We start from the raw sequence: 27,634 nt of genomic DNA on the forward strand, positions 1-27,634 counted from the left end.
GTGTGGAGGGACTCTGTCCTCACTTCCCCTTGGGAGTCTCAAAAGAACAAGTAATAGTTTGGCAGCAGTAGAAAAATGTAAGATTTTACAGATGTGAAGCCATTATGATTTTTTCCCTTTATTTACTCAGAAGATTTGAATGTATGAAGATTTTTTTAATAGTTCATTTTTCTGCATTTATTTCCGTGTTCACCTTACAACTATATCATGCGAAAGGATAAGAGATCTTACAAGATTGTCTTCACTGGTTGAAACTCAGGCTTGCCTCTGTGCAGTAAATTTCATTTGTAGACCATAAAAAGAGATGAGAACTAATATAGTGATTTTGTTATGGAATTATGGTGTATTTTAAATTTATCAAGCTCACTTGTCTTTTTGTCCCTTTACTGCTGAGATGAATAGGGCTATGATCATGGCAGCATCTTAACCTGCTCTGATGTATTCCCCACACTCCATTTTAATTGTTTTTTAAATCATTCTAGCTGGAAATACGGACCAGCCACTGGGTAAATTTAATTGATATATTCACTGTCTTTCTGTTATACCCTATAGAGATTCTAAACCTGAATTCTATCTAGGGAATAGTGTAAGATGGCTTTTTTGAAGTTTCCAAATAGGGACATATTGAAGGATAGTTGCACACACGTATATATGTGCTTTCAGAGACTTATTTTTCATTATGTAATGTTCCTTATTGATAGTTACATACTTTATGCATACTGATTTAGAATTGACAATTTTACAGAGAGATTCAAGAAGAGTCCATGCTTTGGGACAAAATTATAAGCAAACTGCAGGTGAATTTGAGTAGATTTTAAAATACAGATATCTAGGGAGCAAAGGAAGAAACATCAGCAATTGGTGCATGGTTTGTTTCTAGGAGTTCTAGGAATTTCTAGGATTCAGTCAGCTTAGATACGTTTGTACAGCTTAAGGAATTTCAAAAATAATTTTAAAAAACCCACAGGTTTGAATGGGCCAGTACACGTTACTGATGATAATTTCAAGAATATTTGATTCTTAATCCCTTTTAAGAATCTTATTTGATTCTTATAATTTCAGGAATATTTGATTCTTATTCACACGTTACTGATGATAATTTCAAGAATATTTGATTCTTATTCCCAAATATTCAAGAATATTTGTCTTATTCCCACAACACAAGAATGTTGTGTTTTGGAATCCCTGGTTGAAAAGTAGAGCACAAATTAAACTACTTTACTCTTTCTTTCCTCCCCGTTTGCCATTCCAGAGTGTTCTGACCTCTGTCCTATTCATTCCTATTAGCAGAGGCAGATATGTTTTTTGTAGCTGAAGTATACAGTATTGAAAAAATGTGACTTTGTGGATGGGACTCATGAATATTAGATATTCTACTTTTACCTGATATTTTCTTAATAATCTTGAAACTGCAGATTGCATTCTGTTAAGATAATTACAGATACATTCTTCTGGAGGAGGAACTGTTAGTGATATATTGATAATTAATAAACATTTGCAGATAACTTCTAATTTTCTAAGGAGTTTTACATTTCTCCCCAGCATGTTTGCAGGCCAAGAAAACAGATTTTTGTATAGGCTTAAAGGCAGCAGTAATCAGAGACCTCTCAAAGACTTTTATTCTTGTCCCCTTTTGTTGTTTGTACTTAGTACCTCTTCTGTAAGATAGCTTGTATATAAAATACAAAAGCTTTTTATCGATCATATTGGATGTGTTTGAATTCTCTGGATGCTGCATATTGTATTTTCTAATCTGATTTTGAATAGTTTTTATTAAATGCCCCATTACTTTTTATAAGAACATTACAAAGCTTTATTTTTTCTTCACAAACCATTTGGTGGGAATTGCTTAATTGAGTCTATAATATCCTAATTTAAATTCATGAGTATGTCTGAATTATTTTCTTTATTTTAAAACTTGTATCTTATTTTTAATTTTGTGATTTGAGGTCTCTTCTGTGTATTGATGATATTTAAAAAGTATTTCTACCACCTATATGAAAGGAAACAAAGTAAGATATACTTAATAGACTGAATAGCAAAATATTTTTCCTGTTTGAGTAAACCTTAGAAGTGGAACCTCTATTTCCTGCAAAAGAATTTCATTCCCTAATTTTTCTTTTTATTTCAGTACTAGTGATTCTCAAAAGTACTAGCTAGAGAAGAAAAAAACTAGTGAATATGGTTTCAAGTGTTAAGGAAATACACTGTGCTATATCTCTTTCAGTCACCTAAAAATCTGTTCAGAAGTGATGTTAATAGGATTGAATTTATGGTTTATAAGCTTTTTGTAAAATTATTTCTAAGTTGGATTTTCCCCCCCATTTAAATCTATACTTTATATTGTGTGAGCAAACTGTATAGATTGTTATCTCAAACTGGACCAAATATCTTTTAATACCAATCATTGATGTATCAAAATCATTGTTTTACACTCATCCTTTTTCTATCTTAAATTACAATTCTGGGTGCTGGATATTCAACTTACCAATAAATGAAAGGTGCTTTTCTCCTAATTTAACATTTGGTTCTAGTACTACTATAAGGATATGATTTTAATATTTGAATTCATACTTAGATTACTTAATGCCTTTGAAATTGTTACTGAAAAAGTCAAGAGATGTTGCCACATGGATAGCTTAATGCTATGTGGCTTGTTGGAGCACTTTTTTCCTCTTATTAACTATGTTATCTAGGTGGCTTCAGTGGTATAGGGGGTATAATTGCTGCAGTATGTTCACTGTTGTCGATTGTTAAACATGCTTCCTTTGAAGCAGAGGTTTTGTGTAGCCAACTTTGAAATGACAAATGATTTTTGGTGACCTTTTTTGTGCCAATGATTATAAGCAAAGACATACTTGTTATATAAGCATTATAAACTTGGCTTCATTGAAGGTATCAGGTGCTTTGCAAAGAATCTCGACCAAGTAAATACCTTTACTTAAGGCAGAGTCTTAATGTCTTGCAAAGTTCACTTATATACTCCAGGTGAAATACTGTGTTTCTAAAATTGAGAATTAGTGATACACATTGGAGAACACTGGAATTCCTAAATTATTAATTTTTAGAATGAGGCTATAATATTAAGCTCAAATGCAGGAAGGGCCCACGCATTTTTCCCGTTCACATAAAACAGACCCATCAGTGTTTTTGGCAATTTTTAAGAAGATAAGGTACAGTGGGATATAGAGGTTAACCCACGAAGTGTAGGTCAAAGAATCCAAGTGGAATTAAAAATTGGAAGTAGTTTTCTTTCTTTAGCACATAATACAATGACAAAATCTTATATTGCAGTTGTTTGGAAGGATTTCTCAGACCTTAGTATTAACTCTGTATTTCACTTGTATAGACAAAGCCATATTTATGAGTATTAATTAGAGGTATCTTAGGTTTCTAGACATTAAGCTATAGAACTTAAAATTTTGATAGACTAAATGTATATGTGTGTTGTTTCTTAAGGATATCTTTGAGGAGCAGTGGTTTTTACAGGAAACTAATTGTGTGAGCAACTTTCAAGTTCCGATTTAGTCCTTTGAGTCATTAGTAAGGGTGTTTGTGCTTTTGACAAGTAAACTTGAGAATGTTTGCTTCCTCTATAGTAAGAAGGATGGGGGATTTCAGCTGCTAAAATTTGGGGGAAATTTAAACTTAGAGTGAAAGTCACTAATTTTTCTAATAAGCAATTTCTGTACAATTTTTCTCAAGGTTTGTTGGCATCCAAAGCTGTTGGGGTGGATGGTGCTGACAGAAAGGAAGACCGCAGTGAAACAGCTCCAATGCTGGAGCAGGTATGAAACGGTAGCATTTGATTGTTTTCCAGGTTCCCAACTGGAGTGGTCACGGAGCTATAGTATCCGCGTAATTGAAATTGCCCTTGTGATCAGATATGGGAATAGGAAGCTAATGAATGGATGATAGATTTTTAACTCTGCCTTCTCCCAGGCATACAGATAAACTACAGACTTCGTTAGTGTTTGTTTTCAGTAGACTGGCATTAAAGCCTCCTGTCTCCAACATTTGAAGGCCTGGAGACAGGCATCCCAGGGTATAAGCTTTCCAGCTGGACCACCTTTAACTAGCTTACAAAAAGACCCTTACACAAATACTTTTCATTTGTGAGTTAAAACAGGGTTTTTGACATCTAATAAAGCTTCTTTTGTAAGAAGTTTCTTTTATATTGTAACAGTTGGTGTTGTTAGACTGACTATGTGTTTTATGAATTGATCAATGAGCCATACATTTTTGCTAGGATGTATATTTTAATAACTACAAAAAAAGAATTTTAAAAACTATGAAGGGTCTGTCTTTAAACCACCTAATAGAGGAATTTAAAAGCGAAGGTTGCAGTTGCTAGATTTTGCCTTGGCTACCTTCAGATTCCCACAGTACCTGTACATAATGAACTGTGCATGCTTTTACATTCTCTAAGGGCTTAACTTCTTGGGCACTGTACGACTATAAGAACACAGTAATAGCCATAACTGGATTTCCTTGGTTCTCCTGTTTTAAAATCTGAGCCTTAATGTAGTTTTAATATATCCTTTTTGTATTAATTTAATTTTCTTTATTAGTAACCTAATAAAGAAGACTTTAAAATGAGTATCTTTTGCTCTTCTCTATATGCGTTTTAAAAAATAGTCCAAATTTAATTGATATTGTATTGAGTTTTTCAGGGTTATTTTAGGCCTGACTTGATAACAGTGCATTGTTTTGGTGCCTCCATTAATGTTGTATTAAACCAATGGTCTTTTAAATTGATTACTATGTCAGCGAATCATACCTTCTGATTTTCTGTGATCATCAAGCGGTTAAGTCTTTGCCGTTACTGTCAGTTATATCAACCAAATTTTAAGTGATTTTTTTTTTTTTTTACTCTGTATCACTATATTCAACGTCCCAGATAATAACAATATTTTGTATTTTCACTACTGTTTATGATATTCTCAGAATGCAATAAATCAGGGACTTGGGTAATAAAATGTTTCTGGAAAATTCATTACAATGTCAATCTTTCATTATGCACAATCCTGCTGCGGTGAATGTGATTGTGAAAATTACTTATTACATGTGGAAGTTAGCGTAAAGGGCAGTGCCCATGTCAGAGAGAAATACAGACAACAACATTCTGAAATTGAGTAAAAAAAAGAAAAAAGGAATTGAGTAACTCGGCTGTTTCTATTTGCATAAGGAAGACATTTTTGAGAGTCCTTGCCAGTTTTGTAACAAAGAGACCAATAATCATTACTGAAAACTTTGTAAATTATTTTAGATTTTTAAGGAACATAATACTGTTCCTTCATTTTCTGTCATTCAGATTGATATCATTGTGAAAATGTTTTGTAACCAAACTCTTAATTTTTATGCTGTTTGCCCTGCTTCAAAGTTAAAAAGCCGAGTTATAAAACTCTCAATTACGAGTATTGGTATCAACTCTAGACTTAAAGGAGAGGTATTGATTGTCACTAACCTCTGTTGTCTTAATGAGTAAAATAATGTCATTCATGACATAGATTGATAACAGGCCTATAGCCAGAACTTACTGTGCTAATGGATTTCCTTTATTTACACTTTTAAAAAATTCAAACTGTGGTTTTGAACCCCAATTCTCAGATATTAATTATAGATTATTTAATTGTATTAGGGAATTGTCATGTTATATTTACTTTTGGATAAACCTGCATTAGATGCATATAATTCAGTAAGTTTTTAAAAATGTTAATTTGTCCTTGTTTAGAAGTTAAGCACCTTATCAAGATACTAATTTAAGTTTTAAAATCTTGTTTTATAACTTTGTAACTCGAGAGTACTGGATGCTGTAGTGATGTCTCTCACATATGTGAAGATGAACAATAAAATTGTTTATTTACAAGTAATGGCTCTAATTACTTTTCTGGCAACACCTTTTATGATAAGTCTAGGAATCCTTTCCATTTATGGAGTACTTTTTCAAATGATTATAAGCTGCACTTATACACATGTGTAATGAGTAAATTCAAGAATAGAAATGATGACTACTGAATGAATGGAACACTTGACACCAGCCCTTTTATGTGGTATGTCCAGCATGCCATCCGTAGGGCATCCAAAGATGCCCTATGTAATACCAACTGTACACCTAAATTTGAGTGCCTTGTATTTTAGTGGGAGCAGAAGGCTGTTTGGTCCCCAGACAGTGATCTTTCATATTCCAGAGAACTGCAGACTGCTGACCTGATGGTCATCCCTCACAAAAGAAAAGGAAGTAAAAAGGTTTCCTGGGAACAAACCATATTGTTCATAGTGCTAGCAATTCGATTCTATTTGATAGAAGCCTACCTTAGTATAGATTTTTTAAAAAGTATATCTCCTATTTTGCTCTCAGATACGTGTGTCAGAAACAGAGCATAGGCATTCCCACACCATAGATTGTAAATCCATCCAATGTGGCTATTCTCTGTTGTCTTTGGACACATTCACATTTATTTCTACATAGGTAGGAAATTTTACTGCCAAATGAATAAAGATATCCTTTATGAAAGAACTGACAAAGTTCTAATTTTTTTTTAAAAGTATCAGTTGGCAGGAGGAAGGTAAAAATTCTCATCTAAGAATGCGACGTATTTTGTTTTTAAATCCAATGTTTTTAACTTACACTTGGTTTTACTCCTTGGTTTTTTTTTTTTGTTGTTGTTGTTGCTTGTTTTGTATTGTTTTTTAGTCTTTTAACTCTGTATTGCTGGTGGCTTTGATTTCATGATGCACTATGCTTATGAAACTCTAGCTTTCAGCACTAAAATGAGTTAAAGATAATGTTTCGTTAATTTGGTCATTGTTTTCCTGTTGAGATCTTTCTTTAAAGGGACACTGTCTACTTAGACCTCTGCATTCAATTTGATAGAGATTGTTTTATAAGAAAACATCTAAAAGTCAGAAGCTTTTAAATGTATTCTTCTACTGCCCTAAAAAAAGAAAATGCTTTTTATTTACCTAATTGTTATTAAGGTAGTTAGTAATTATGGTTTCAAATGAGATGTATTTCGTATAATACTGTGAAAATAATTTGTCCACCAAGATAACATTTTATATTCTGAGAATATTATGAATAATATATTTTTACAAATTAAAACTTAGACTAAAAGTCGACAGCATCCCTTTAAAGATAGCCTATTCAACTTTTAGTTAATAATTTGTGGGGTTCTTTTTGGTTTTTCATTTGTAATAGAAATGTTATATGTTGCTTAACAATGTTTTTGGATACTAAAGTTGCTTAACAATCAAAATAGAATACAAGAACAAAAATGAAGAAACCAAAATAAAAATATCAATTTTTTATTATTTATTCAGGCGATTTCACCTAAACCTCAAAGTCAGAAAAAAAATGAAGCTGACATTAGCAGTTCTGCCAACACTCAGAAACCTGCACTGTTATCCTCAACTTTGTCTTCAGGGAAGGCTCGCAGCAAGAAATGCAAACATGAATCTGGAGATTCTTCTGGGTGTATAAAACCCCCTAAATCACCACTTTCCCCAGAATTAATACAAGTCGAGGATTTGACGCTTGTATCTCAGCTTTCTTCTTCAGTGATAAATAAAACTAGTGAGCACAGATTTTTAAAAAATAGTTACTTATCCTATAAGCTACATTAAAAACAGTTTGATTGTAGTTATATTGTATTTTTATGAAGTTGGTTTTTAAAAATTCAAACTTAAGTGGATATGATAGGGAAGGCTTAAAACTATTTCAAGGGCAAAAAGCATATACATTTCTGACTGATATATTGTACAGAGACTGTACTGGTTGAGAAGACTTACCATTTAATAACGCAAATTTTTACTGTAGTTTGACTATCCTCAATTAATAATAATCCAAGCACAATGAGAGGCCTGATTCATTACAAAAAACCAAACCAAAACAAAGAGAGATAAAAAAGACTCACATTGGATATTTTTTCCTCAACTCCTAAGACTATTCTTATGGATAGATCTAGTTATTGTCCCCAGTTGTCTGTATCCCCCTGTGGTACATTTTATTCATTTTTGTTCTGGGATTTGGAGTGCAGATTTCAATTTATTCTTACTAATGAAGGAAGAAGAATGCTTCCTTGATCATATTTTTAAAGATTTTATGGTTTCAGTACCACTAATCTCAGGGTATTTAACTTATTAGTCTTTTTAAAAATAGCCTTCCAGTATGGGTCTGGATATATAAAAAGAAGATGACCCCGTGTTTCTCCTGTTTAGTATTCCAAGTTAGAGACAAGTGAAAAACGGTTATTGTGGGAAGGCGCTGGATAAAAAGACCCTTTCCTTTGGCAATTCATACAAGTGAATTAGTATCCTGATGAGTAAATGAGTAAGACACACTTTCGTATGAACCCTTCCATATCGTATCTTCCACAGTGAAAAATGTTGGCATTGAGAAGACTTTTATGAGTCCAATATAGTTAGTTGCCTCCGCTTCCATTCAGTTGCCATATTTTCTACCAAACCATATTTTTGAAATTTTGAGCAGGCTTTGGTACTTTTTTTTGTTTTGGTTTTGTTCTTTTTAATAAATGGGTAGAAAGAATGGAACAGAAAAACTCAGTTGTTTCCTCATAAAGCTTATTTCATTTTGGCATTTATCATGAAACGATGGCAGTAAGTAGGCACCACAATGTCACGTGACATTGATAAGTATTTTATTTTGAAATTGTTTTGTATTTTGGTATTATGGCCACAATGTTACAGCAATTGAATTTTATTCTTTTTATTTTTCTTTTCAATTACCACCATGTCTTTTTTATTTTGATTTTTGTAAAATTACTTTTAAATACCCAAAGCATCAGCCTCTTAAGACCATTCTTATTTCCTCCTTCTAAGTTAACATGAGTATATTGGCCTGTGTAATCCTGCCTATTCTAAATTCTTCCAACATGTTTACATGCCACGTAGAAGAAAACTTAAAAGGCTAAAAAACAAACAAATTTCCAAGCTTGTGTTATATAGCTAGAAGATGATTAATCGGCCCACCACGTTAGTTATTAAAAAAAAAAAAAAATACATGAGGGCAAGAATAGTGTTATATTATTTTAAAGTCCTCAATATTTGCCTGTAATAAGTAATTAAATGTTGTTTGTGTTCAATTTTTTTTAATGAATCAGGCCCAAACTTATTTTTCTAAAAATCCATTTGTGGGAATGAGGGTGGGATAAACTTATCTACGTTAGTTTTATTTTGGCAAGTAAAGCACTAACTCTACAATGCATGTCAGATCTTTGTCACCTATGCCCCCTGCTTTTTTTCCCTTAGAGTTTCTAGATTTGTAATGTAGCAAACGAAATATATATATATATTTTTTTAATTTTTAAAAAAATCTCAGCTATACAGAGACTATTTTCCCAAAGGAAGAATGGCAACTAACACAATGATCTGCAATTAGAGAAATAACTGTAGTCTGTCACTTGGGAAACTACCTAAATCAATGTTTCATGTTATTTTCTTTTGGTTCTAGTAGGTTTTAGATTTTAGAAGTTTGGATTAACTTTTTGTGAATGTGAGGGCACAGTTTTTTGCCTTTGATTACTTTTGGAACATGCCGTTCCTTGTGGATACCTTACAACATCAGAGGGCAGAGTTTGAATCATTTTTCCCATTTATCTCCTTAAATATTATAAGATGATCCTGGCATGTATCTGCTTCGTGAACATTGAAGATCTTTTTCTAGGTTCTCCACAGCCTGTGAACCCCCCTAGACCTTTCAAGCATAGTGAGCGGAGAAGAAGATCTCAACGTTTAGCCACCTTGCCCATGCCTGATGATTCCGTAGAAAAGGTTTCTCCTCCCTCTCCAGCTACTGATGGGAAAGTATTCTCCATCAGTTCTCAAAATCCGCAAGAGTCTTCAGTGCCAGAGGGTAATGTATATTAATTTCCTATAGAACCAAATATAAAAGAGATAAAGATGATGAAAACATTAAGAAATTTTCTTCTTTTTCCTTCTTGCATCTTATGGACTTAGAAACACTTCATTTACTCTACATATATTTATTGAGTGCCTTCTGTTGTGCCAGGCACTGTTTAACTTAGATAACGTTTTAATCCACATTGATATTAACTGAGCCAGTTTATCTGTGCTAATAATATTCTATTACATTCTCTATTTTGTATAGTGCCTGATGTTACACATTTGTCACTTGAGAAGCTGGGGCCTTGTCTCCCTCTTGATTTAAGTCGTGGTTCAGAAGTATCAGCACCGCTAGCCCCAGATCCCGCTTACCATAATGAATGTCCCAGGGCAGAAAAGGAAGACACACAGATGCTTACAAATCCTTCTTCCAAAGCAATAGCTGATGGAAGAGGAGCTCCAACAGCATCAGGTAAAAAAGATTCATTTTACAAGTAGCTAGGCTTGCAGTTAGAAAGTATAGACATTTTGATGTTTAATTACATTATCTTAATATGTAATTCTTCTTTATAGATACTTTTATGTAACCTCTGTGGAAGATGGGGTTCCTCTGTCAAAAGTTCTTTTGTGAGACCATTTACCATCACCTTCCCTGGACTGATTGCCCATTTTGTCACTTTAATTGACTTCCTTCTCCTTGCTTCTTTCTTGTATTCTAGTTTCTACTAAAAATAGGAATTGCTAGAGCTAAAAATAATTACAGAAGTTCTTGGTTTTATTTTTTTATTTTTATTTTTTTTTTTAATATTTTATTTATTTATTCATGAGAAACACAGAGGCAGAGACACAGGCAGAGGGAGAAGCAGGCTCCCCACAAGGAGCCCGATGCCAGACTCAATCCCAGATCCCAGGATCACACCCTGAGCCGAAGGCAGACGCTCAACCGCTGAGCCACCCAGGTGTCCCGAAGTTCTTGGTTTTAAAGCCAGAAAATATTTAACGGGATGAGAACTTAGATTTAAGGATTTAATAGAATGTAATATTTAAGAAACACATAGCTTAAATTTAACTGTTTACCTTAAATGTAATCTCATATTTATAGGGAGAGTCTCCCAATTTTAAATATCATTTGTTATAATGTTATTTTGGGAGTCTAGTGTGTAAAATCAGCCAATAACACATTTGGCAGATGATTTTATGATACTGTAATATTGTTACATTGTTTTATTTGGAAGTTTTACGGAATTTTAACCTCATCCAAAGAATATACATGATTTTAAAAAGGGGAATACTAATTTCAAATGTTCTTCTAGTAAATTAATTTGGAGTTAAAGTCTGCATTAAGTCAGTTCAGAGATGGGAAAAATTTAAGACTGTTTCTTGATCTGCCGTGGAGAGCATTAAGAGTGATTGTTTTAATAGCTACTTCCCTGGAGTCCCTTTATCAACTCATTAGATTAAGCATAAAGTAGAGATTGTTCTTTTCTGATGGTGGCACATACTAAAATAAAGTGATTGAAGTAACTTACTTTTTAGATTATTGCCTTTGCTTTCTTTCAAAGTAAAAATGTAATATTAAATACACAGTTTTCTACAGTTTAATTTTACCAATAAGGTTTGAGGTTACTTTGTTTCTGTGTTTTGTTTTAAAAGTGAGTACCCAACTCTGAAGATTTATAGGCTTTAAAATATTTTTCATTTCCCAAATCTGATCCATTGCCTTTTGGCTCTTTTTCTAAGCTCCTTCTGTACATAGGGTAGTTGATATTTCTTTTTCCTTTCCCCACAAAATTTCTGAATTACCATTGACTCTCTGAGATATTTTTCCTAATGTAGGTCTTACACATTTCTTTAATTATCTGGAGTTTTTTGTGGCATTGGAAAAAATGAAAAATCTGTATCCTTTGGGGAAATTATTTTATATGAGCATTTGAAAATATTTATATTTTCTTTAAATCTTTTGTAAAGAAAATATTGTATTTATTTAAATGTGTACACACATACATATACAAATATTCTAATGGTAAGGTAACTGAAACATAGACCAATATAAACAGCTATATAATAACTGAGTGATGTTAGAATATATATCCTGAAATGCCAACGTAGTAATTGCATATGGAATGGGAATCCTTGATTCAAATGTTTTTGCTCCTAATCCGAGTATTACCCTAATCTTTTTCCAGAATTTCTAGCATATTTGTGGACATACTGCTAATTATGACTGTGGTTCCTGGTTCTCATAATAGTTAAAACTTTTTTGGGGAGACGGAACGCATACTATTCTTTTCCTTCTTAAGTCTTGGAAATAACTTTGAGAAACTGAGAGTAGTAAGTTAGTTTTCTGGAAAAGTGGATGGTAAGAAAGTAGATTTGTAAGATGAATCTGTAGATGTGTTGAAGAGTGAGGGTCATCTGGTTGTGCTAACGGCTGGCAACTTTAATTGCTTAAATCAAGGAAATGCATGGTTTAAATGTTAATTACTGAAAGTCCATTTATTAGAGGGCTGAACACAGTCACAGTGTTTGAATGTGGCGTGATGGGGATTCTGATTTATTTCTGTTACCCCTTTTAATTTTTTATTTTTGGAGGAAGTGGTGGAATTCAGGTCATACTCTAATTGGACATCTTTTTATTAAAACTCTGTGAGCCTGTCTGACTTGCATTGAAATTCTGAGTGGTTTACATGCTTTTCTCTCCTAACATTTTTGTTATTTGCCTTCTCTCAAATATTTTGCAGTCTTTGTTGGACTTCTGCTCCCCTTCTGAAAGTCTGAAAGTAGTCTTTCACAAAGAGTCAAAGTACCAGGTGTTTTTGTTTGTTTGTTTCTTCCTTTCTTTTTCTTTTGTCTTTCTTTATTTTTTAAAGATTTTATTTGTTTATTCATGAGAGGCACAGAGAGAGAGAGAGAGAGAGAGAGAGAGAGAGAGAGAGAGAGAGAGGCAGAGACACAGGCAGAGGGAGAAACAGGCTCCATGCAAGGAGCCTGACGTGGGACTCGATCCCAGGTCTCCAGGATTACATCCCGGGCTGAAGGCGGTGCTAAACCGCTGAGCTACCGGGGCTGCCCACTTTCTTTTTTAATATATGCTTGTTTGGTTGGTTGGTTGGTTGGTTGGTTGGTTGGTTGGTTTCCATCTTTGTTATAAAGTAAATTTTGTTACCTTTGAATTTCTAAACATCTGTAGAAAGCATTATACTAGAACTTGTATCAAAGACCATTTTCTGAGGTATTTTTGTCAAATTGAAACTCTAGGGGTGTTTGGAATGGTGAGGCTGTTAGTCATGAGCTGTGAAATAGTTTAACAGACTTAGATTTTTATTTTTTGTGTGTTGAAGAGATGTGCACACAGCTGAGTATAAAAGTCATGGTAGGGGATTGATAAGATTATCCAAATTTATATACCTGTTCTTTAATAGGTTAAAACTTTACTTTTAATTGTAGAGATAATGAGCTCATACTAATCCTTCTACATTCTTTCACTGGGAAGCATGGCAACAAGGTAACTAATTGAGGTGAAGATTGGCCCACCCCCCCAAAAAAATCACTGGTATCCTTGTAAAAATTGATGCTTTTGTTTTCATTTTATTATTAGAGTGCTTTATCTAATAGAGCCAAGCAGTTTTAGGTGAGGATAGGACCTTAGTTTTGTTACTATCTGGAAATGTTAGCTCATTTTCTTATTTATCTGCTGATTGTATGTGTAACAAATACTGAATTCCTCTAACCTCTTTAAGGTGTTAAAAGATATGGAAGCTCAAGCGCAGTGTATGGAAGGGTGAGCCAGTAATAATCACAGAAGCTCTGACTTCTGGACCGCTTGCCTGTGCTGTGTCACTGTGCTGGAACTTTAAATAGATGGGTTTTAGTCCAGTGTCTTAACCTTAACTTTGCATTTCCTTTTTTAAAAGGCTTTTTGTTTTTAAGTTTTTCATTTTTTTTTTTTTTTCCCAGAATTTTGCAAATCAAAACTACAACCAGGGACTCCGTAATCTACTTCCACCCCCACACCAAATGTTCATGGCTCCTACAGAGCCTGGGGTTTCCATGGAGAGTCTCAGGGACAGCCTCGTTTTTAGCCAGAGGAATTACAGATATTTCGCAGACTGGAAAGGGCTTGAGAAACCCCCTGCATTGCTGGGTTTTATGCTGTATGCAAGCAGATGCGGCTCAGAGATCTACCTCTCTTTAAATAGCTCTGTTTGTTTTTGTTCATTTTTTTTTGTTTTTGTATTATTTATTGGACTATCTTATATTTTGTTTGAAGAAAATGTTCTGATGGCAAAATTTAAAAATCACTATTCAATAAACTGATAGCCTCATTCTTTGGTTCCCAAATTCTAGCACATGACGAAATAAGCATAAGATAGTGAACTTCTCATAAAACTATTTTTTTCTCTTGTTGAATTCTCAAAAAGATCTATGTTATTTTTCTATTTAGATATTTTTTTTTATTTAGAAGTCCTGCCATCACTGCAGAGATGAGTATTTATTTTAATAAACTTAACAAAATGTTCACAACCCTTTGTCAGTCTCTCAATTTTACTTCTGAAGTTTATCAGTTAAGAAATATAAAAGTTTGGGAACCACTAGAACACGTGAAAACTTTATCTAGACCTAGTCGTTTCTGACTAGGTGGGAGCACTCTGGGAGTGATTGTCTCTGTTCTATTGGGCTGACCTGTGTTCTGGAGCAGTGAGCGCTTCGTAGCACTTCATATTATTTGTCCTCTAAGTACCTGAGGGATCCCACACCTGGATCCAGTGCATGAAGGCAGCCCAGTAAGGCAGTCTTCATCTGAATCACCCTGGATTCAGTGCTCCAGAGAGTTGGGGACCTCCAAGGCAAACATCACAGTCATTAGCTGCTACCGAGCGTGTTTGCTACCCTCTGAGGACTCGGAACCTCCTCTCTCATTGTCTTATAAAGTCCTCATCATTTTCAGGAAAAAAACATCAGATATGTAGAATTTTCATGGTGTGGTAGTAGTTATTAAAGGAAGTGTTGCATTCTTTGACAGCCTTGATAATAAGGAAGTTTAATTGTATTTCTTTGTGCTGATGTTCCTTTTGTTTTTTGTCATGAGAGTGTTTTTGTTTTTTTTTTTTGTCAAGGAAGTTTATCAATATTTTTACTTAATTTGAAACTTCAATTGAACACCAATAAAAAATAAATTAAAAAAATAGAAAAAAAAGAAACTTCACTTATTAGAGCCTTATTAACATTTAATTCAAATTGAGTGATATTTTTGTATTTTTTTGTTTAAATTCTTTAAAATATTTGAAGATGAATTAAATGTTAGCTTTTTTTTTTTTTAAAGATTTTATTTATTCATGAGAGACAGAGAGAGAGAGAGAGAGAGGAGAGAGAGAGAGAGAGAGGCAGAGACACAGGGAGAGGGAGAAGCAGGTTCCATGCAGGGAGCCTGACGTGGGACTCCATCCTGGGTCTCCAGGATCACACCCCAGGCTGAAGGTGGTGCTAAACCGCTGAGCCACCCAGGCTGCCCAAATGCTAGCTTTTTGATTCTGTATTAGAGTGACTTAAAAATCAACAAATCTTGTGAAAGGCGGTATTAAAGCATAATGGACTGAAATTGTATTTTAAATGCACTATAATATTTTTCTTAGGTTAATCTTAGATACACCTAAGATATTAGCACTGGAAACAGTTGACTATATGAGTTGAGAAGCTTGGTTAAATGTCTCTGTTAGCTATTCCATTATGAAGTGTACTGGTTTAACTACAAGTTAATAGTACCCAAATGTCATGAAGGTTGAATATTTTTAAGGTATAAATGAGCTTTTGTATTTTACATTTAGAAAAAGACCAAAAATGGTTTGTAAAATAATTATATTTTGGCTTTTATCATTACCTAACAATGCACTCATTGTGGAGTTCAAAGGTACAAGTTTATTTTAGGCAACATAAATTAAGTATTAGTTTAAAAATCTTATACAGATTGTTGAAAACCAGTATACTTTAATATAAAGTTTAGTATTTCATGTGGATGACCTGAGTAGCATTCATGTCTTAACTGTCTCGGAAGTGGGCACATTACGTTGGACCTACCACCAAGGTGCATTTCAACATCTGGATTGTCAAAGGCAGAATAGATCTTTACTGATTGCCCAGTACATTTGTCAAACTTTGTAGGTGTTTGCACCCATATTTGTGCTATTTCTAGAAATGGTGTAGTCTTCAATTATTACCATACCACAGAGCAGAAAGTGAAAGAAAGCACTTATTATTACTCCAGCACTGGTCTAAACACTTTATGTACTTAGACTCACATAATGCTAATAATGTGAAGATAAAAAGTCATTCCTATTTGGTGAATAAGGAAACTAAACAGAAAGATTACATGATTTGCTCAAGGCCAAACAGGTAACCAGGATTTTAATGTGGATAGTCTGAAGGAATAAAAATTATCCTTAATTATCAGTCTTTTGAAGTAAGAAACCCCACTTCTTTGTCACTAGTTCAGGTGGTAAAGCGATGTAGGGCTTTAGGAGAAAAGAGCCTGAAGAAGTAGGGTGTTGTGAGCTTTTGTAATGTAAAACATTGTCCCATACTTTTAAAACTTTTCTGACTAAACTTACCTTTTTTTCCCCTAAAACTGCAGGAATATCGAAAACAGAAAAAAAAGTGAAATTGGAAGAAAAAAGCTCAACAGCATTTGGTATGAACAGAAAGTAATCTTTAAGCAAAAGATTAGATGGCTTGGCAGTGGGGGGACATAGTCTGTCCCTTACTTCTTATGTATTAGTGCTCTTTTAGGTGTAAGTGAGCTTCTGTTTTAATATTTATTAGTGTTACTCAGCTCCAGATACAGGATTTCTTAAACACGTAAATATCGTATGTGTATCTTTTTTGTCAAGGGAGTCTAAGGCTTTCTTTGAGAATTTTGTGTTTTTGAACATCTCTACAGTTATGGCTATTTAAAAATAAGCCACCATTTAATACTGTTGAGACTTAGGGAATGGATGATGAACTGAAATAGTGATATTTTTTCAGACTTTCTTCTTTACCGACCTTATAGAAAGGTTACTGAGTTTTCTGCCTTTTTTTTTTTTTTTTTTGTCTTCTGTGCTATGATGATGAAAAGTTTTGCAATAATTGATGATAGTCTTAAATATTCCGTAGACTAGCTAACTGGAGCTTGGGTCCCTGAATATGGTTAAATATGTTTGATAAATTGTAGGCTACATCATCCTGAGTTGGAGCAGTAGTTACTATATGTGATAAACCAATTTTAAGTAACGTACCCTAGGATACTGCTTTCACACCCATTTGTTTTCTTTAAAGTCCTAAGACTGGAAAAAAGGTATTTTAAAATTTTGGAAAAAATTAGTCTGATGAAATAAGTATTTGCTTTGTGTTATTAGCCTTCATAATTGTACACACTAGGAAGGATTGGCAGACTGAAGAAATTATTTATGGATTGGTTTAATTTTTTATTTTTCCAAAGGAAAAAATTTCATTAAGTTCTTTTTTAAGTCTAATATATTTTCTCATTAAATTCTGTGGGGAAATGCTAAGTCTCCTCAGTCAGGTCTTAAATTATGGAGTTTATTTCTTGCCACATCAGGGAACTGAGTATATTACTCATTTAAGATTTTAACTACTGTCTGTGTTAACTTCAAGGTGTCAGGAGTTGGGATTTCTCAACACTGCTAATGAAGACCCCCTCTTAGAGCCCAATAAGCTAATCAGGAGTTCCAGACTCATGACAGGAACAGTTTAATTGAATCCATCCACTGGGCAGGTGACTGGAATAGCTGATTAAAACATAAATGCTGCTTTTAGGTTAACCACAGAAAAACAACTGAGGATCAATCATGATTGCTAACTTTGTCACTTGTGTCACTTAGGTAAGAGAAAAGAAAAGGATAAGGAAAGAAAAGAGAAGAAAGACAAAGATCACTACAAACCAAAACAGAAGAAGAAAAAGAAAAAGAAAAAGAAATCCAAGCAGCATGGTAAGTATGCTAAAGTGGTTATTTTTGTTTGTTTGTTTTGTTTGTTTTTAATTTTCAGATTCTTTCAGTTTTTCTGTGTTCTTCCATCAAAGTGAAGACAGGACAAGATCTCCATGTTGAGAACTTGAGAAGTCCCTATAGCTTTTCCTTGTCTTGCTGATTTAGAAAATATGCAACTCTGTTTACTATAGTCTGTAAATTAATCCATCTGTACACTAATCATTGCAGCTTATTAGAGTCTTTCATTTCCAACATTATGGTGGACTGGATACCCTTGTCAGGTGTGCTTCAGTCTACTGAAGGAATTATTTTCAGTCTAGAATTACAGTCCCTTGAAGTAGCTTTCAAAAATGAGGATGTGAAATAAAGATATTTCTGGGAGAACTTTTGAAAAAACAGTGATTTCTGTCAATACCCTGTGTAAAGGATATTCTAATCCTGTACCTGAAGGTTGAAGGAGAATGATGACAAAGGAAGGTTTGAGATGCCAGAAGAAATAATGAGCAAAGAAAGTGTAAATATGTGAATAAGTCTGCACATTGATTATATAAATCATTTTGATTTATGGGTAAAAACAAAATGGCAGAGAAGAAAAATATATGACAATAGTAATAGCTTGTAAATTTAGAGAGACCTGCTTGTATTTCAGTTTTTCAGGTCTTGTATTGTTGTGAAAGAGTAAAAGAAATGTATTGCTTTTAGACTCTAACACATTAAATCTGTATTGTAGAATTTCTAACATGATACTAAAAGAATGGAAGCATAGGGTATAATTTCCAAAATAGACAGCAAATGTAATGAAAAAACCATCCAAAAGAAGGTGATACAAAGAAAAAAATAGAAAAGAAAAATACAAATTACAAAATAAGATGGTAGAAATAAATCCAAATATATCTGTAATTACAGTAAGACAGTATCATAATTAATTTTAAAAATCCAGTTATAGGTTATTTTCAAAAGACATCTAAATATAAGGATGGAGAGGACAGAGCAATGTTGAAAATAAAAGCATGGAAAAAATTATGGGCAAATATAAACCTAAAGGAAAGTTGGAGTAGATATATTTATATCAAATAAAATAGTCATTAAAGGAAACTTCATTCACAGAGATAGGCTACTAAAAGGTTCAGATCACTTTATTAGTTCCTAGATACAAAATTTAAAAAACATTTTTTTGTTTTTTTTTTTGAGAGAGAGCATGCTCAAGTGGGTGAGGGGGAAGGGAAAGGGAGAGAGAAAATCCTAAGCAGGTTCCAGCAGTCCAGCGCACAGCCTGCCACAGGGCTCCATCTCACGACCCTGAGATTATGACCTGAGTTGACACCAAGGGTCTGACACTTAACCAACTGAATACCAGGGGGCAGGTAAATAAGATATTAAGAGCTTATGAAATGATGAAGATACATATCAAAACTTGAGAATGTAGCTAAAATGCAACCTTTATAAGAAGAGTATGTGTCACCATACATATTTATATTAGAAAAGAAAGCTGAAAATCAGCTAAGCATCCAGCTAATTAAAAAGTTAGAAATGAGGAAGCTCAAAAAAAGTAGAAGTAGAGAATAAACAAGAGTAGAAATTAGTGAACTAAAAAAAAAAAAAAATACTAGGAAGAAAAAATAAAATTAATTTTTGTAGAAAACTAATAAAGTCGGTAAACCTCTAGGAACGCTGGTTAAGGAAAAAGACAAAACATACAAGTAAATAATATTAGGAACTAAAGGGAATATAATTACAGATGTTCTAGACTTAAAATGAAGAAAAATGTAAACAGCTTTATGCCAATGAACTTGAGAGTTTAGATGGCATATGGATAATTGCCAGACACCAAACTCACGAAGAAGTTACAAACCTGAACAGTCTTCAAACCTGAAAGGAAATTTAATTATTATGTTAAAATCTTGCCAGAGGTAAAGTCCTGACTCCAAATGTTTTGCTGCCAAGTTTTACCAAACATTAAAGGAGTAGGCTATGCTAAACTTACATAAATTATTGCAGAATTTAGAAAAAGAGACAACACTCCTGTAGTAGGGAGAGTAGTGTCACTCAAAAATATATGTCCAGCTTCCAACCTTTGTACCTGTGAATGTGACTCTAGAATAGGATCTTTACCAATATGATTTAAGAATGAGATCATCTGGGATTTAGAGTGGACCCTAAAGCCAACGGCTAGTATCTTGGAAGGGAGAGGGTGATGTGGAATCCACAGGGAAGAAGGCATTGAGGAGACACAGGCAGTGATCTGAGTGCTGTATTCTCAAGCCAAGGCACTCATGCTACCAGACACTGCAAGAGGTAAGGAAGAATTTGCCCCTAGAGACTTCAAAGGGAAATGGCCCTGTTGACACTGAATTTTGGACTTCTGGCCTTCAGAACTGTGAGAGAATAAACTTCTGTTGTTTTAATCCAGCAGATTTGTGGTGATTTGTTGGAGCAGCCCTAGGAAACTAATATAATGTACCTCTAGATTCATTTTACGTTATTTAAATAACTGTTCAAAATCAGAAGAGAACTGTATGGGGAAGGACAGTCATAGGCTTTTCTCATTTATGGACGTAGATACATAACACATAAATAAAGGTTACAGAATTAAATTCAGTGGTGCATTAAAACATATGACCACATAAGGTCAGAATGCAAAGTTGGTTTGACATTAGGAAATTGGGGGCCCCTGGCTGCTCAGTCAGGAGATGCAACTCTTGATCTTGGGGTTGTGAATTTGAGCCCCATGTTGAGGGTAAAGTTTTCCTAATTAAAAAAAAATTCTTTAAAAAAATTTTTTTAGGAATCAGTGAAATTCCACAGTAACAGATGAAAGACAACAAACGTTACTATCTTTATATATGTACAAAAACCATTTGATACATCTGTGTGTCCTTAATATTAAAAAAAACAACATTATGACTACCTGATTATAAAACCTTATTTAGAAACATTAAAGAAGCCTAAAGCATGGGAGAAAATTCGTATTTACTGGTTAGTAGATTCAGTATTGAAAAGATGCCACTTCATACTACGTAAATCTACAGATTCAATGCTGATTCTACAACTTACAATGGAAGAGTAAGAAGCCAAAAATAATAGTCAATCTTAATAAAAAGAACTATTCAGCTATAGTTTAAGGCAGTGAGGCATTTGGAAAAATAGATGTATTGATTAAGGACAGGATAATCCAAAGCATATACATATGTCAAAACTTGTTTTACACAAAGCTGGCATTTTTAGATTAGTAGGTAAAGGATAAGCCTTTCAGTAAATGGTATAAGAACATTTATAATCCATGTGGTGAAGAAAAAAATGAAATTGGATTCCTGCTTTATACCATATGCACCCATAAATTCCAGGTTGATGAGTGATGAAATGTGTGGAAGACCAAACTATATAACTTTGAAAGACAAGACAGTATAGGAAAACATCTTTATGATCTTGGGGGGCACGGAGGGATTTCCAAACAGAAAGTGTTAATAAAGGAAAAGGTTGAAAATTTGACAAGACAGGATTATAGAATTACACTAAGGAGAGAGGGGTTCAGGGACAACTAGATGACGCAGGAGTAAGGATCCATGAACTGAAAGATGAGGCAATGGGACACCCAATTAGAGCAGGAAAAAAAAAAAAAGTTAGGGTAGATTAAGGGCCTGATGGGACAACATCAGATGGACTTTCACATTGTAGGGATCCCAGAAAGTGAAAAGATATTCCATGAGATGGAAGCCAGAAAGAAGCTGAAGCTTCTTATTGTCTATCATAAAATAGACAATAAGAAGAGGCAAAGATAGATGCCACATAGTGATAAAGAGGTCAGTCCCACAAGAGGATATAACATAAATATTTATTACCCCATAAATAGGAGTACCTAAATATAAAAAGCAAATATTGCCAGATCTAAAGGGAGATGTACGTAGCAATACAATAATAGTAGGGGATTTTAACATCCCACTTACATCAGTGGATAGAGTATCCAGCCAGAAAATCAACAAGGAAACCACCTTAAATGACATGATAGACTAGATGGACTTAACAGATATATTGGAACATTCTATCCCAAAGGAGAAGAATACCCATTCTTGTCAAGTGTACATAGAACATTTTCCATATTAGATCATATGTTAGGCCACAAAGTACAAATCGTAATAAATTTAAGGGAATTGAAATCCTCTTAAGCATCTTGTCTGGCCACAATAAAATAAAACTGGAAATTAATTACATGGAGAAAATTGGGAACTTCACGAACATGTGAAGATTAAGCCACATGCTAGTAAACGGTGGGTCAAAGAAGAAATCAAAAGAGAAATAAAATGCCTGAAGACAAAAATGGAAATATACCAAAATTGGTGGGATGCAGCAAAAAGAGGTGTAAAGAAGGAGTTCCTAGGGATAAATGCCTACCTCAAGAAAAAAAAAAGGCTCAACTATTCATCTTGAGGAAATAGGAGAAGAAACAAAGCCCAAAGTTAGTAGAAGGAAGAATAGATTAAGCAGAAATAGAGACTAAGACTAAAAAGACTGAGAAGATCAGTGAAACTGAGAACTGGTTCTTTGCAAAAGCGAACAAAATTGATAAGCCTTTTTAAAAGTGGATTGGATGAGTAAAAAAGTTATTACGCGTTTCTGTTTTTATGTAGATAAGTTAGTACATGTTTAGCTAAACTATTCCTTTTGGGGGGTATGTCCTGGAGATTTGGGAATTGTTACTTAATTAAAGACAGATAGTGATGGAAAAAAAATTTGATAAGCTTTTAGCTAAACTTACCAAGAAAAAAGAAGAATCTAATAAATAAAATGAGACAGAAGATGTCACAACTGATTGATATGACAGAAATGCAAAGAACCCTAATGAACACTATGAGCAATTTTATGCCATAAGGTTGGGCAATCTAGGAGAAATGGTTAAATTTCAAGAAATATACAAACTACCAAAGCTAAATCATGAAAATAGAGTTAAATAAATAGAAAATCTAAATTGACGGATTATTAGTAAGGAGAGATTGAATCAGTAATCAGAAACCTCCCAACAAAAGTCCCAAACCAGATGGCCTCACTGGTGAATTCTATCAGATAATTCAAAGAAGAATTAATATCAAACTATTCTCTCAAACTCTTGCAAACTCTCAAAACTTTTCCAAAAAACAAAAGAGGAAGAAACTCTTCCAAACGCATTTTATGCAGCCAGCATTACCCTGGACAAAGGCACTGTAAAAAAAAAAAGAAAATTACAAGCCAGTATTCCTTGTGAACATTGATGGAAAAATCCTCAATAATTATTAGCAAACCAAGCTCAGTCATACACTAAAAGGATCATATATCATGGTTAAGTGGGATTTATTCTGGGGACACAATGATGGTCCAACATCTGCAAATAAGTTAACAAAATAAAGGATAAAAATCATATGTTCATCACAATAGATGCAGGAAAAGCATTTGACAGAATTTAACATTTATGATAATTCTCAGCACAGCAGGTTATAGAGAGGATGTAACTCAACATAATAAAAGCCTATATATGACAGACAGCTAACATCATATTCAATGGTGGAAAGATGAAAGCCCTTGCTCTAAAATCAGAAACAAGACAAAGATGCCTAGTCTTGCCACTTTTATTCAACACAGTATTGGAAGTCCTAGCCAGAGCAATTAGGCAAGGGAAAAAAAAAAAGGCTTCCAAATTGGAAAGGAAGAGCTAAAGCTGTCACTACTTGCAGATGGCATGATATTACATACAAAAAACTCTAAAGACTCCATAAAAAAAACCATTAGAACTTATAAACAAATTTAGCGAAGTTGCGGTATATAAAAAACATACATAAAAATTTTGCGTTTCTGTACACTAATATTACTACCAGAAAGAGAAATCAAGGAAACAATCCCGTTTGCAGTTGTATCCAAAAGAACAAAATACCTAGGAATAAACTTAACCAAGGAAGTGAAAGACCTGTATATTAAAAAACTGTGAGATGTTAACGAAAGAAATTGAAGAAGATGCAAATAAATGGAAAGATACTTTGTTTTCATGGCCTGGAAGAATAGGTATTGTTAAAATGTCCATACTACCCAAAACAATCTACAGATTCATTGCAAGCCCTACCAAAATTCCAAGGACATCTTTCAAAGAAATGGAATAAGCTTAAAATTTGTATGGAACCACAAAAAAACCCAAATAGCCAAAGCAGCCTTGAGAAAAAAATAAAGCTTGGAGGCCTTGCACATTCTGATTTCAACCTATAATACAAAACTACAGTAATTAAAATAGCATAATATTAGCATAAAAACAGACATAGATCAATGGAAGGGAATGACCCAGAAATAAACTTTTTTACATATGGTTAATGAATTTATGGAGCCAAGAATATCCAATGGGGAAAGGGTAGTCTCTTCAGTAAGTAGTGCTGGGAAGACTGGACAACCGTATGCAAGAGAATGAAACTTGACTACTATCTTCTACCAAACACAAAAATTAACCCAAAGTAGACTAAGGACTTGAACAGAAGACCCAAAACCATGAAACTACTAGAAGAAAACATAGTTGGTAATCTTTCCATAGATCTTGGTGATGATTTTTTAAATCATTTTTGGTATCAACCAAAACAAAAGCACAAATAAATAAGCAGAAATACATCATATTAAAAGGCTTCTGTACTGCGAAGGAAGTCATCAACAAAATGAAAAGGCAACCTACTGAATGGGAGAAAATATTTGCAAATTGTATTACCTGTTAAGGGGCTAATATCCAAAATATATTTAAAAACTCCTATAGCTCAGTAGCAAAAACACAGTTTGATTAAAAGATGGGTAGAAGATTGAAATAGACATTTCTCTAGAGAAGACATACAGATGGCCAAAAGGTACATGAAAAGATGTTCAACATCATCAGTCATTAGGAAGATGCAAATCAAAACCCAATGAGATATCACCTCACACTTGTCAGAATGACTGACTGTTGTCAAAAGATAACAAGTGTTGGTGAGGACATGGAGAAAAGGGAACTTTTCTGCATTATTGGTGGGAATGCAAATTGGTGCAGCTACTGTGGAAAACAGTATGAAGGTTCCTCAAAACATTAAAACTAGAAATACCATATCCTGCAATTCTGTCATGTGGTATTTGTCCAAAGAAAACAAAAACACTAATTTGAAGAGATCTATGCACCCCCACCCCCATTCATTGTAGCATTATTCACAGTAGCCAAGCTATGGAAACAACCTAAGTGTCTACTGATGGATGAATGAATAAAGAAATTGTGGTGTACACATACAAAAACACACAATAGAGTATTAGTCATGAAAAAAATAGCTTGAAATCTTGCCATTTGTGACTGTGGATGGACCTTAAGGGCACCATGCAACATGGAATAAGAGAAAGACAAAGACCATTTCATCTCACTTAATATATGGAATCTTAAAGGGGGAAAAAAGCTCATTATTGGTTGCCAAAAGTAGGGAATGGAGGTAGGAGAAATGGGTGAAGGGGGGATCAAAAGATAAAAAAAGAAATTCCCTTACAAGGGGGAAGAAAAAAAGTTATATAGAGGGCGAAAAGACAGCACAAACCATCAGAAAATACTAGAACACGTGTACCTGACAAAAGATGAGTATTCAGAATAGGTTTCAAATTTACAAGTCAAGAATAGAAAAAAATACCCTAGTATGAAAACGGGCAAAAGATTTTAACAGGTACTTCACATAATTGAAAATCTTAAAGTGGTGAGATGACTATATAACATGATGCTCAATCTTATGAGCAGTAGAATTAATGTAATTTTTAAGACTTAGTGGGATCTATTTTCTATCTGCTATCTGGGCAAAAATTATCAGGTGATTGGTATCAGATATGGCCAAGTCTGTGGAGATACAGTACTGACTCCTTTGGAAAATGGCCATCAGCAAGTTGTGCCTGCCGTGTGACCTAAAATTCCTAAGTAAGCTCTCATGACCCATTGGGAGGCATTTATGAGAATGTCTGTAGCAGCACTGGCAGCAGCCCAGATGTCCATCAGAGGTCATTCTGTGGAATCCATATCACTATGTAAATAAATGAACTATATCCACAGGAATCTCAGGAACAAAATGATAAGCTAAAAATCACTGAAGAAAACCTATAATTATGATTTACGTAAAGATCAAAAAGTTGTAATATGAAACCATTTTTGAGATGCAAACAGCAACAGCATAAAGAACAGCAAGAGAATAGCAGAAATTTAGGACAGTGGTAACTGAGGTGGGAAGGGAATTTATCAGTTCAAATTAGAATATGGTACAATGAGATCTTCAAAAGTGATGACCAACATGTGTTCTCTTAAACAACGTGACAGCAGTGTTGTCCACAATAGCCATACTTATGGAGAGAGCCAGATGTCCATCAACAGATGAATGGATAAAGAAGATGTCTGTGTATCAGTGGAATACTCAGACATCAGAAAAAATGAAATCTTGCCATTTGCAACAACGTGGTTGGAACTAGAGGGTATTATGCTAAGCAAAATAAGTCTATCAGAGAAAGACCATTAATACATGATCTCACTCATGTGGAATGCAAGAAACAACAGGATCATAGGGGAAGAGAGGAAAAACTGAAACAAGATGAAATCGGGAAGAGACTCAGTCATAGGAAACAAACAGAATTGCTGGAGGGGAGATGGGTGGGGGGATGGGGTAACTGGGTGATGGGTATGAAAGAGGGCATGGGATGTGATTGAGCACTGGGTGTTGTATACAGTTGATGAATTCCTGACCTCCACCTCTGATACCAATAATACGATATATCTTAATTGAATATAAATAAAATCAGAACATATGTTAATATGCAGATTTAGGAATGACAATATATACAATATATATTGTATTTCCATACACTAGAAAAAAACTACTGGAAAATAAAATGTTAAAGGTAACATTTACAGTAGTATCCAAATAACATCAAATGCAAAGGGAAAATGTAATGTGAGGTATGCAAGACCTGTACATAGTAAATGAGAAGAGGGAGAGAAATGTAAAAAATGTATTAATATATAACAAAATTAAATCTATTACTAATTTTTTTTTTTCAAAAGAAAAAAACTACATGACAGGCACCTAAGTATTTTGTGGTATTGACATACTTTATGTCATATCTGGGCTTTTTTCATATTCATTAAACACTTTTAAAAACCCAGCCAAATGAGAAATTATTCAGTCTGTAATTGATGGTAAATTCTTCAGATTTTTAACTCTCTTTAGGCCCCAAGTCATACCTAATTGTTTCTACGTTCTCTTTCTTTAAAGCTGCCAGAATACATTTGAAGACGTAGGGTCAAACAGGGGATTGAAAAGCTTGAAACCACTTTCCATGAGTGTCTTGAACATATGCGAGCACTCGTATGCCTGCACTGCCCCTCGTCTGTTCTCCCTTCACCCCACCCCTGTACATATAGCTCTGGGGGACCCAGACTCCAGAGAACCTAAAATCAGGAAACTCTGGAGCTTCGTAAATAAAAACCATTAATCATAAATTTATTTGATTTGTGAATACCCTCCTGTGAGGGATGTATCATGATGCAGATGTGAGAAGCTTCAAACTGCAGGTAAAATTGCCAGGTGAACCTCCCAAGTGACCAGAGGCTGCGAGGACTTGGTGGGCTTAGGTACTGCAGCGGGGACAGCCAGTACTCAGGAAGGGCGGGAAGGGCAAAGCTGCTCAAGTCCCCTTCTGCCGCATCTGCAAACAGTTCTGTTCCAGGACTCACCTGCAGACACAGAATCTTGTGTGCAAAATCCTGTGCAAGTCGGGGAAAGGTGATGGGGAGGGGCTGA

General features: G+C 34.2%; 1 protein-coding gene across 14 annotated transcripts in view; it reads left to right on the forward strand.

The window, feature by feature from the left end:
- Positions 1-27,634, forward strand: part of PHF20L1 (PHD finger protein 20 like 1) — a 78,011-nt gene that overhangs the window by 31,327 nt on the left and 19,050 nt on the right. For all 14 annotated transcript variants that reach the window (XM_072774533.1, XM_072774545.1, XM_072774536.1 and 11 more), the window contains 6 exons: positions 3,706-3,788; positions 7,324-7,576; positions 9,686-9,874; positions 10,130-10,336; positions 16,493-16,549; positions 17,742-17,849. In XM_072774533.1, the coding sequence (XP_072630634.1) occupies positions 3,706-3,788; positions 7,324-7,576; positions 9,686-9,874; positions 10,130-10,336; positions 16,493-16,549; positions 17,742-17,849 (897 nt within the window). The remainder of the gene's footprint in view (positions 1-3,705; positions 3,789-7,323; positions 7,577-9,685; positions 9,875-10,129; positions 10,337-16,492; positions 16,550-17,741; positions 17,850-27,634) is intronic.

Source organism: Canis lupus, chromosome 14 (assembly GCF_048164855.1).
Source record: "Canis lupus baileyi chromosome 14, mCanLup2.hap1, whole genome shotgun sequence".
Classification (NCBI taxonomy): domain Eukaryota; kingdom Metazoa; phylum Chordata; class Mammalia; order Carnivora; family Canidae; genus Canis; species Canis lupus.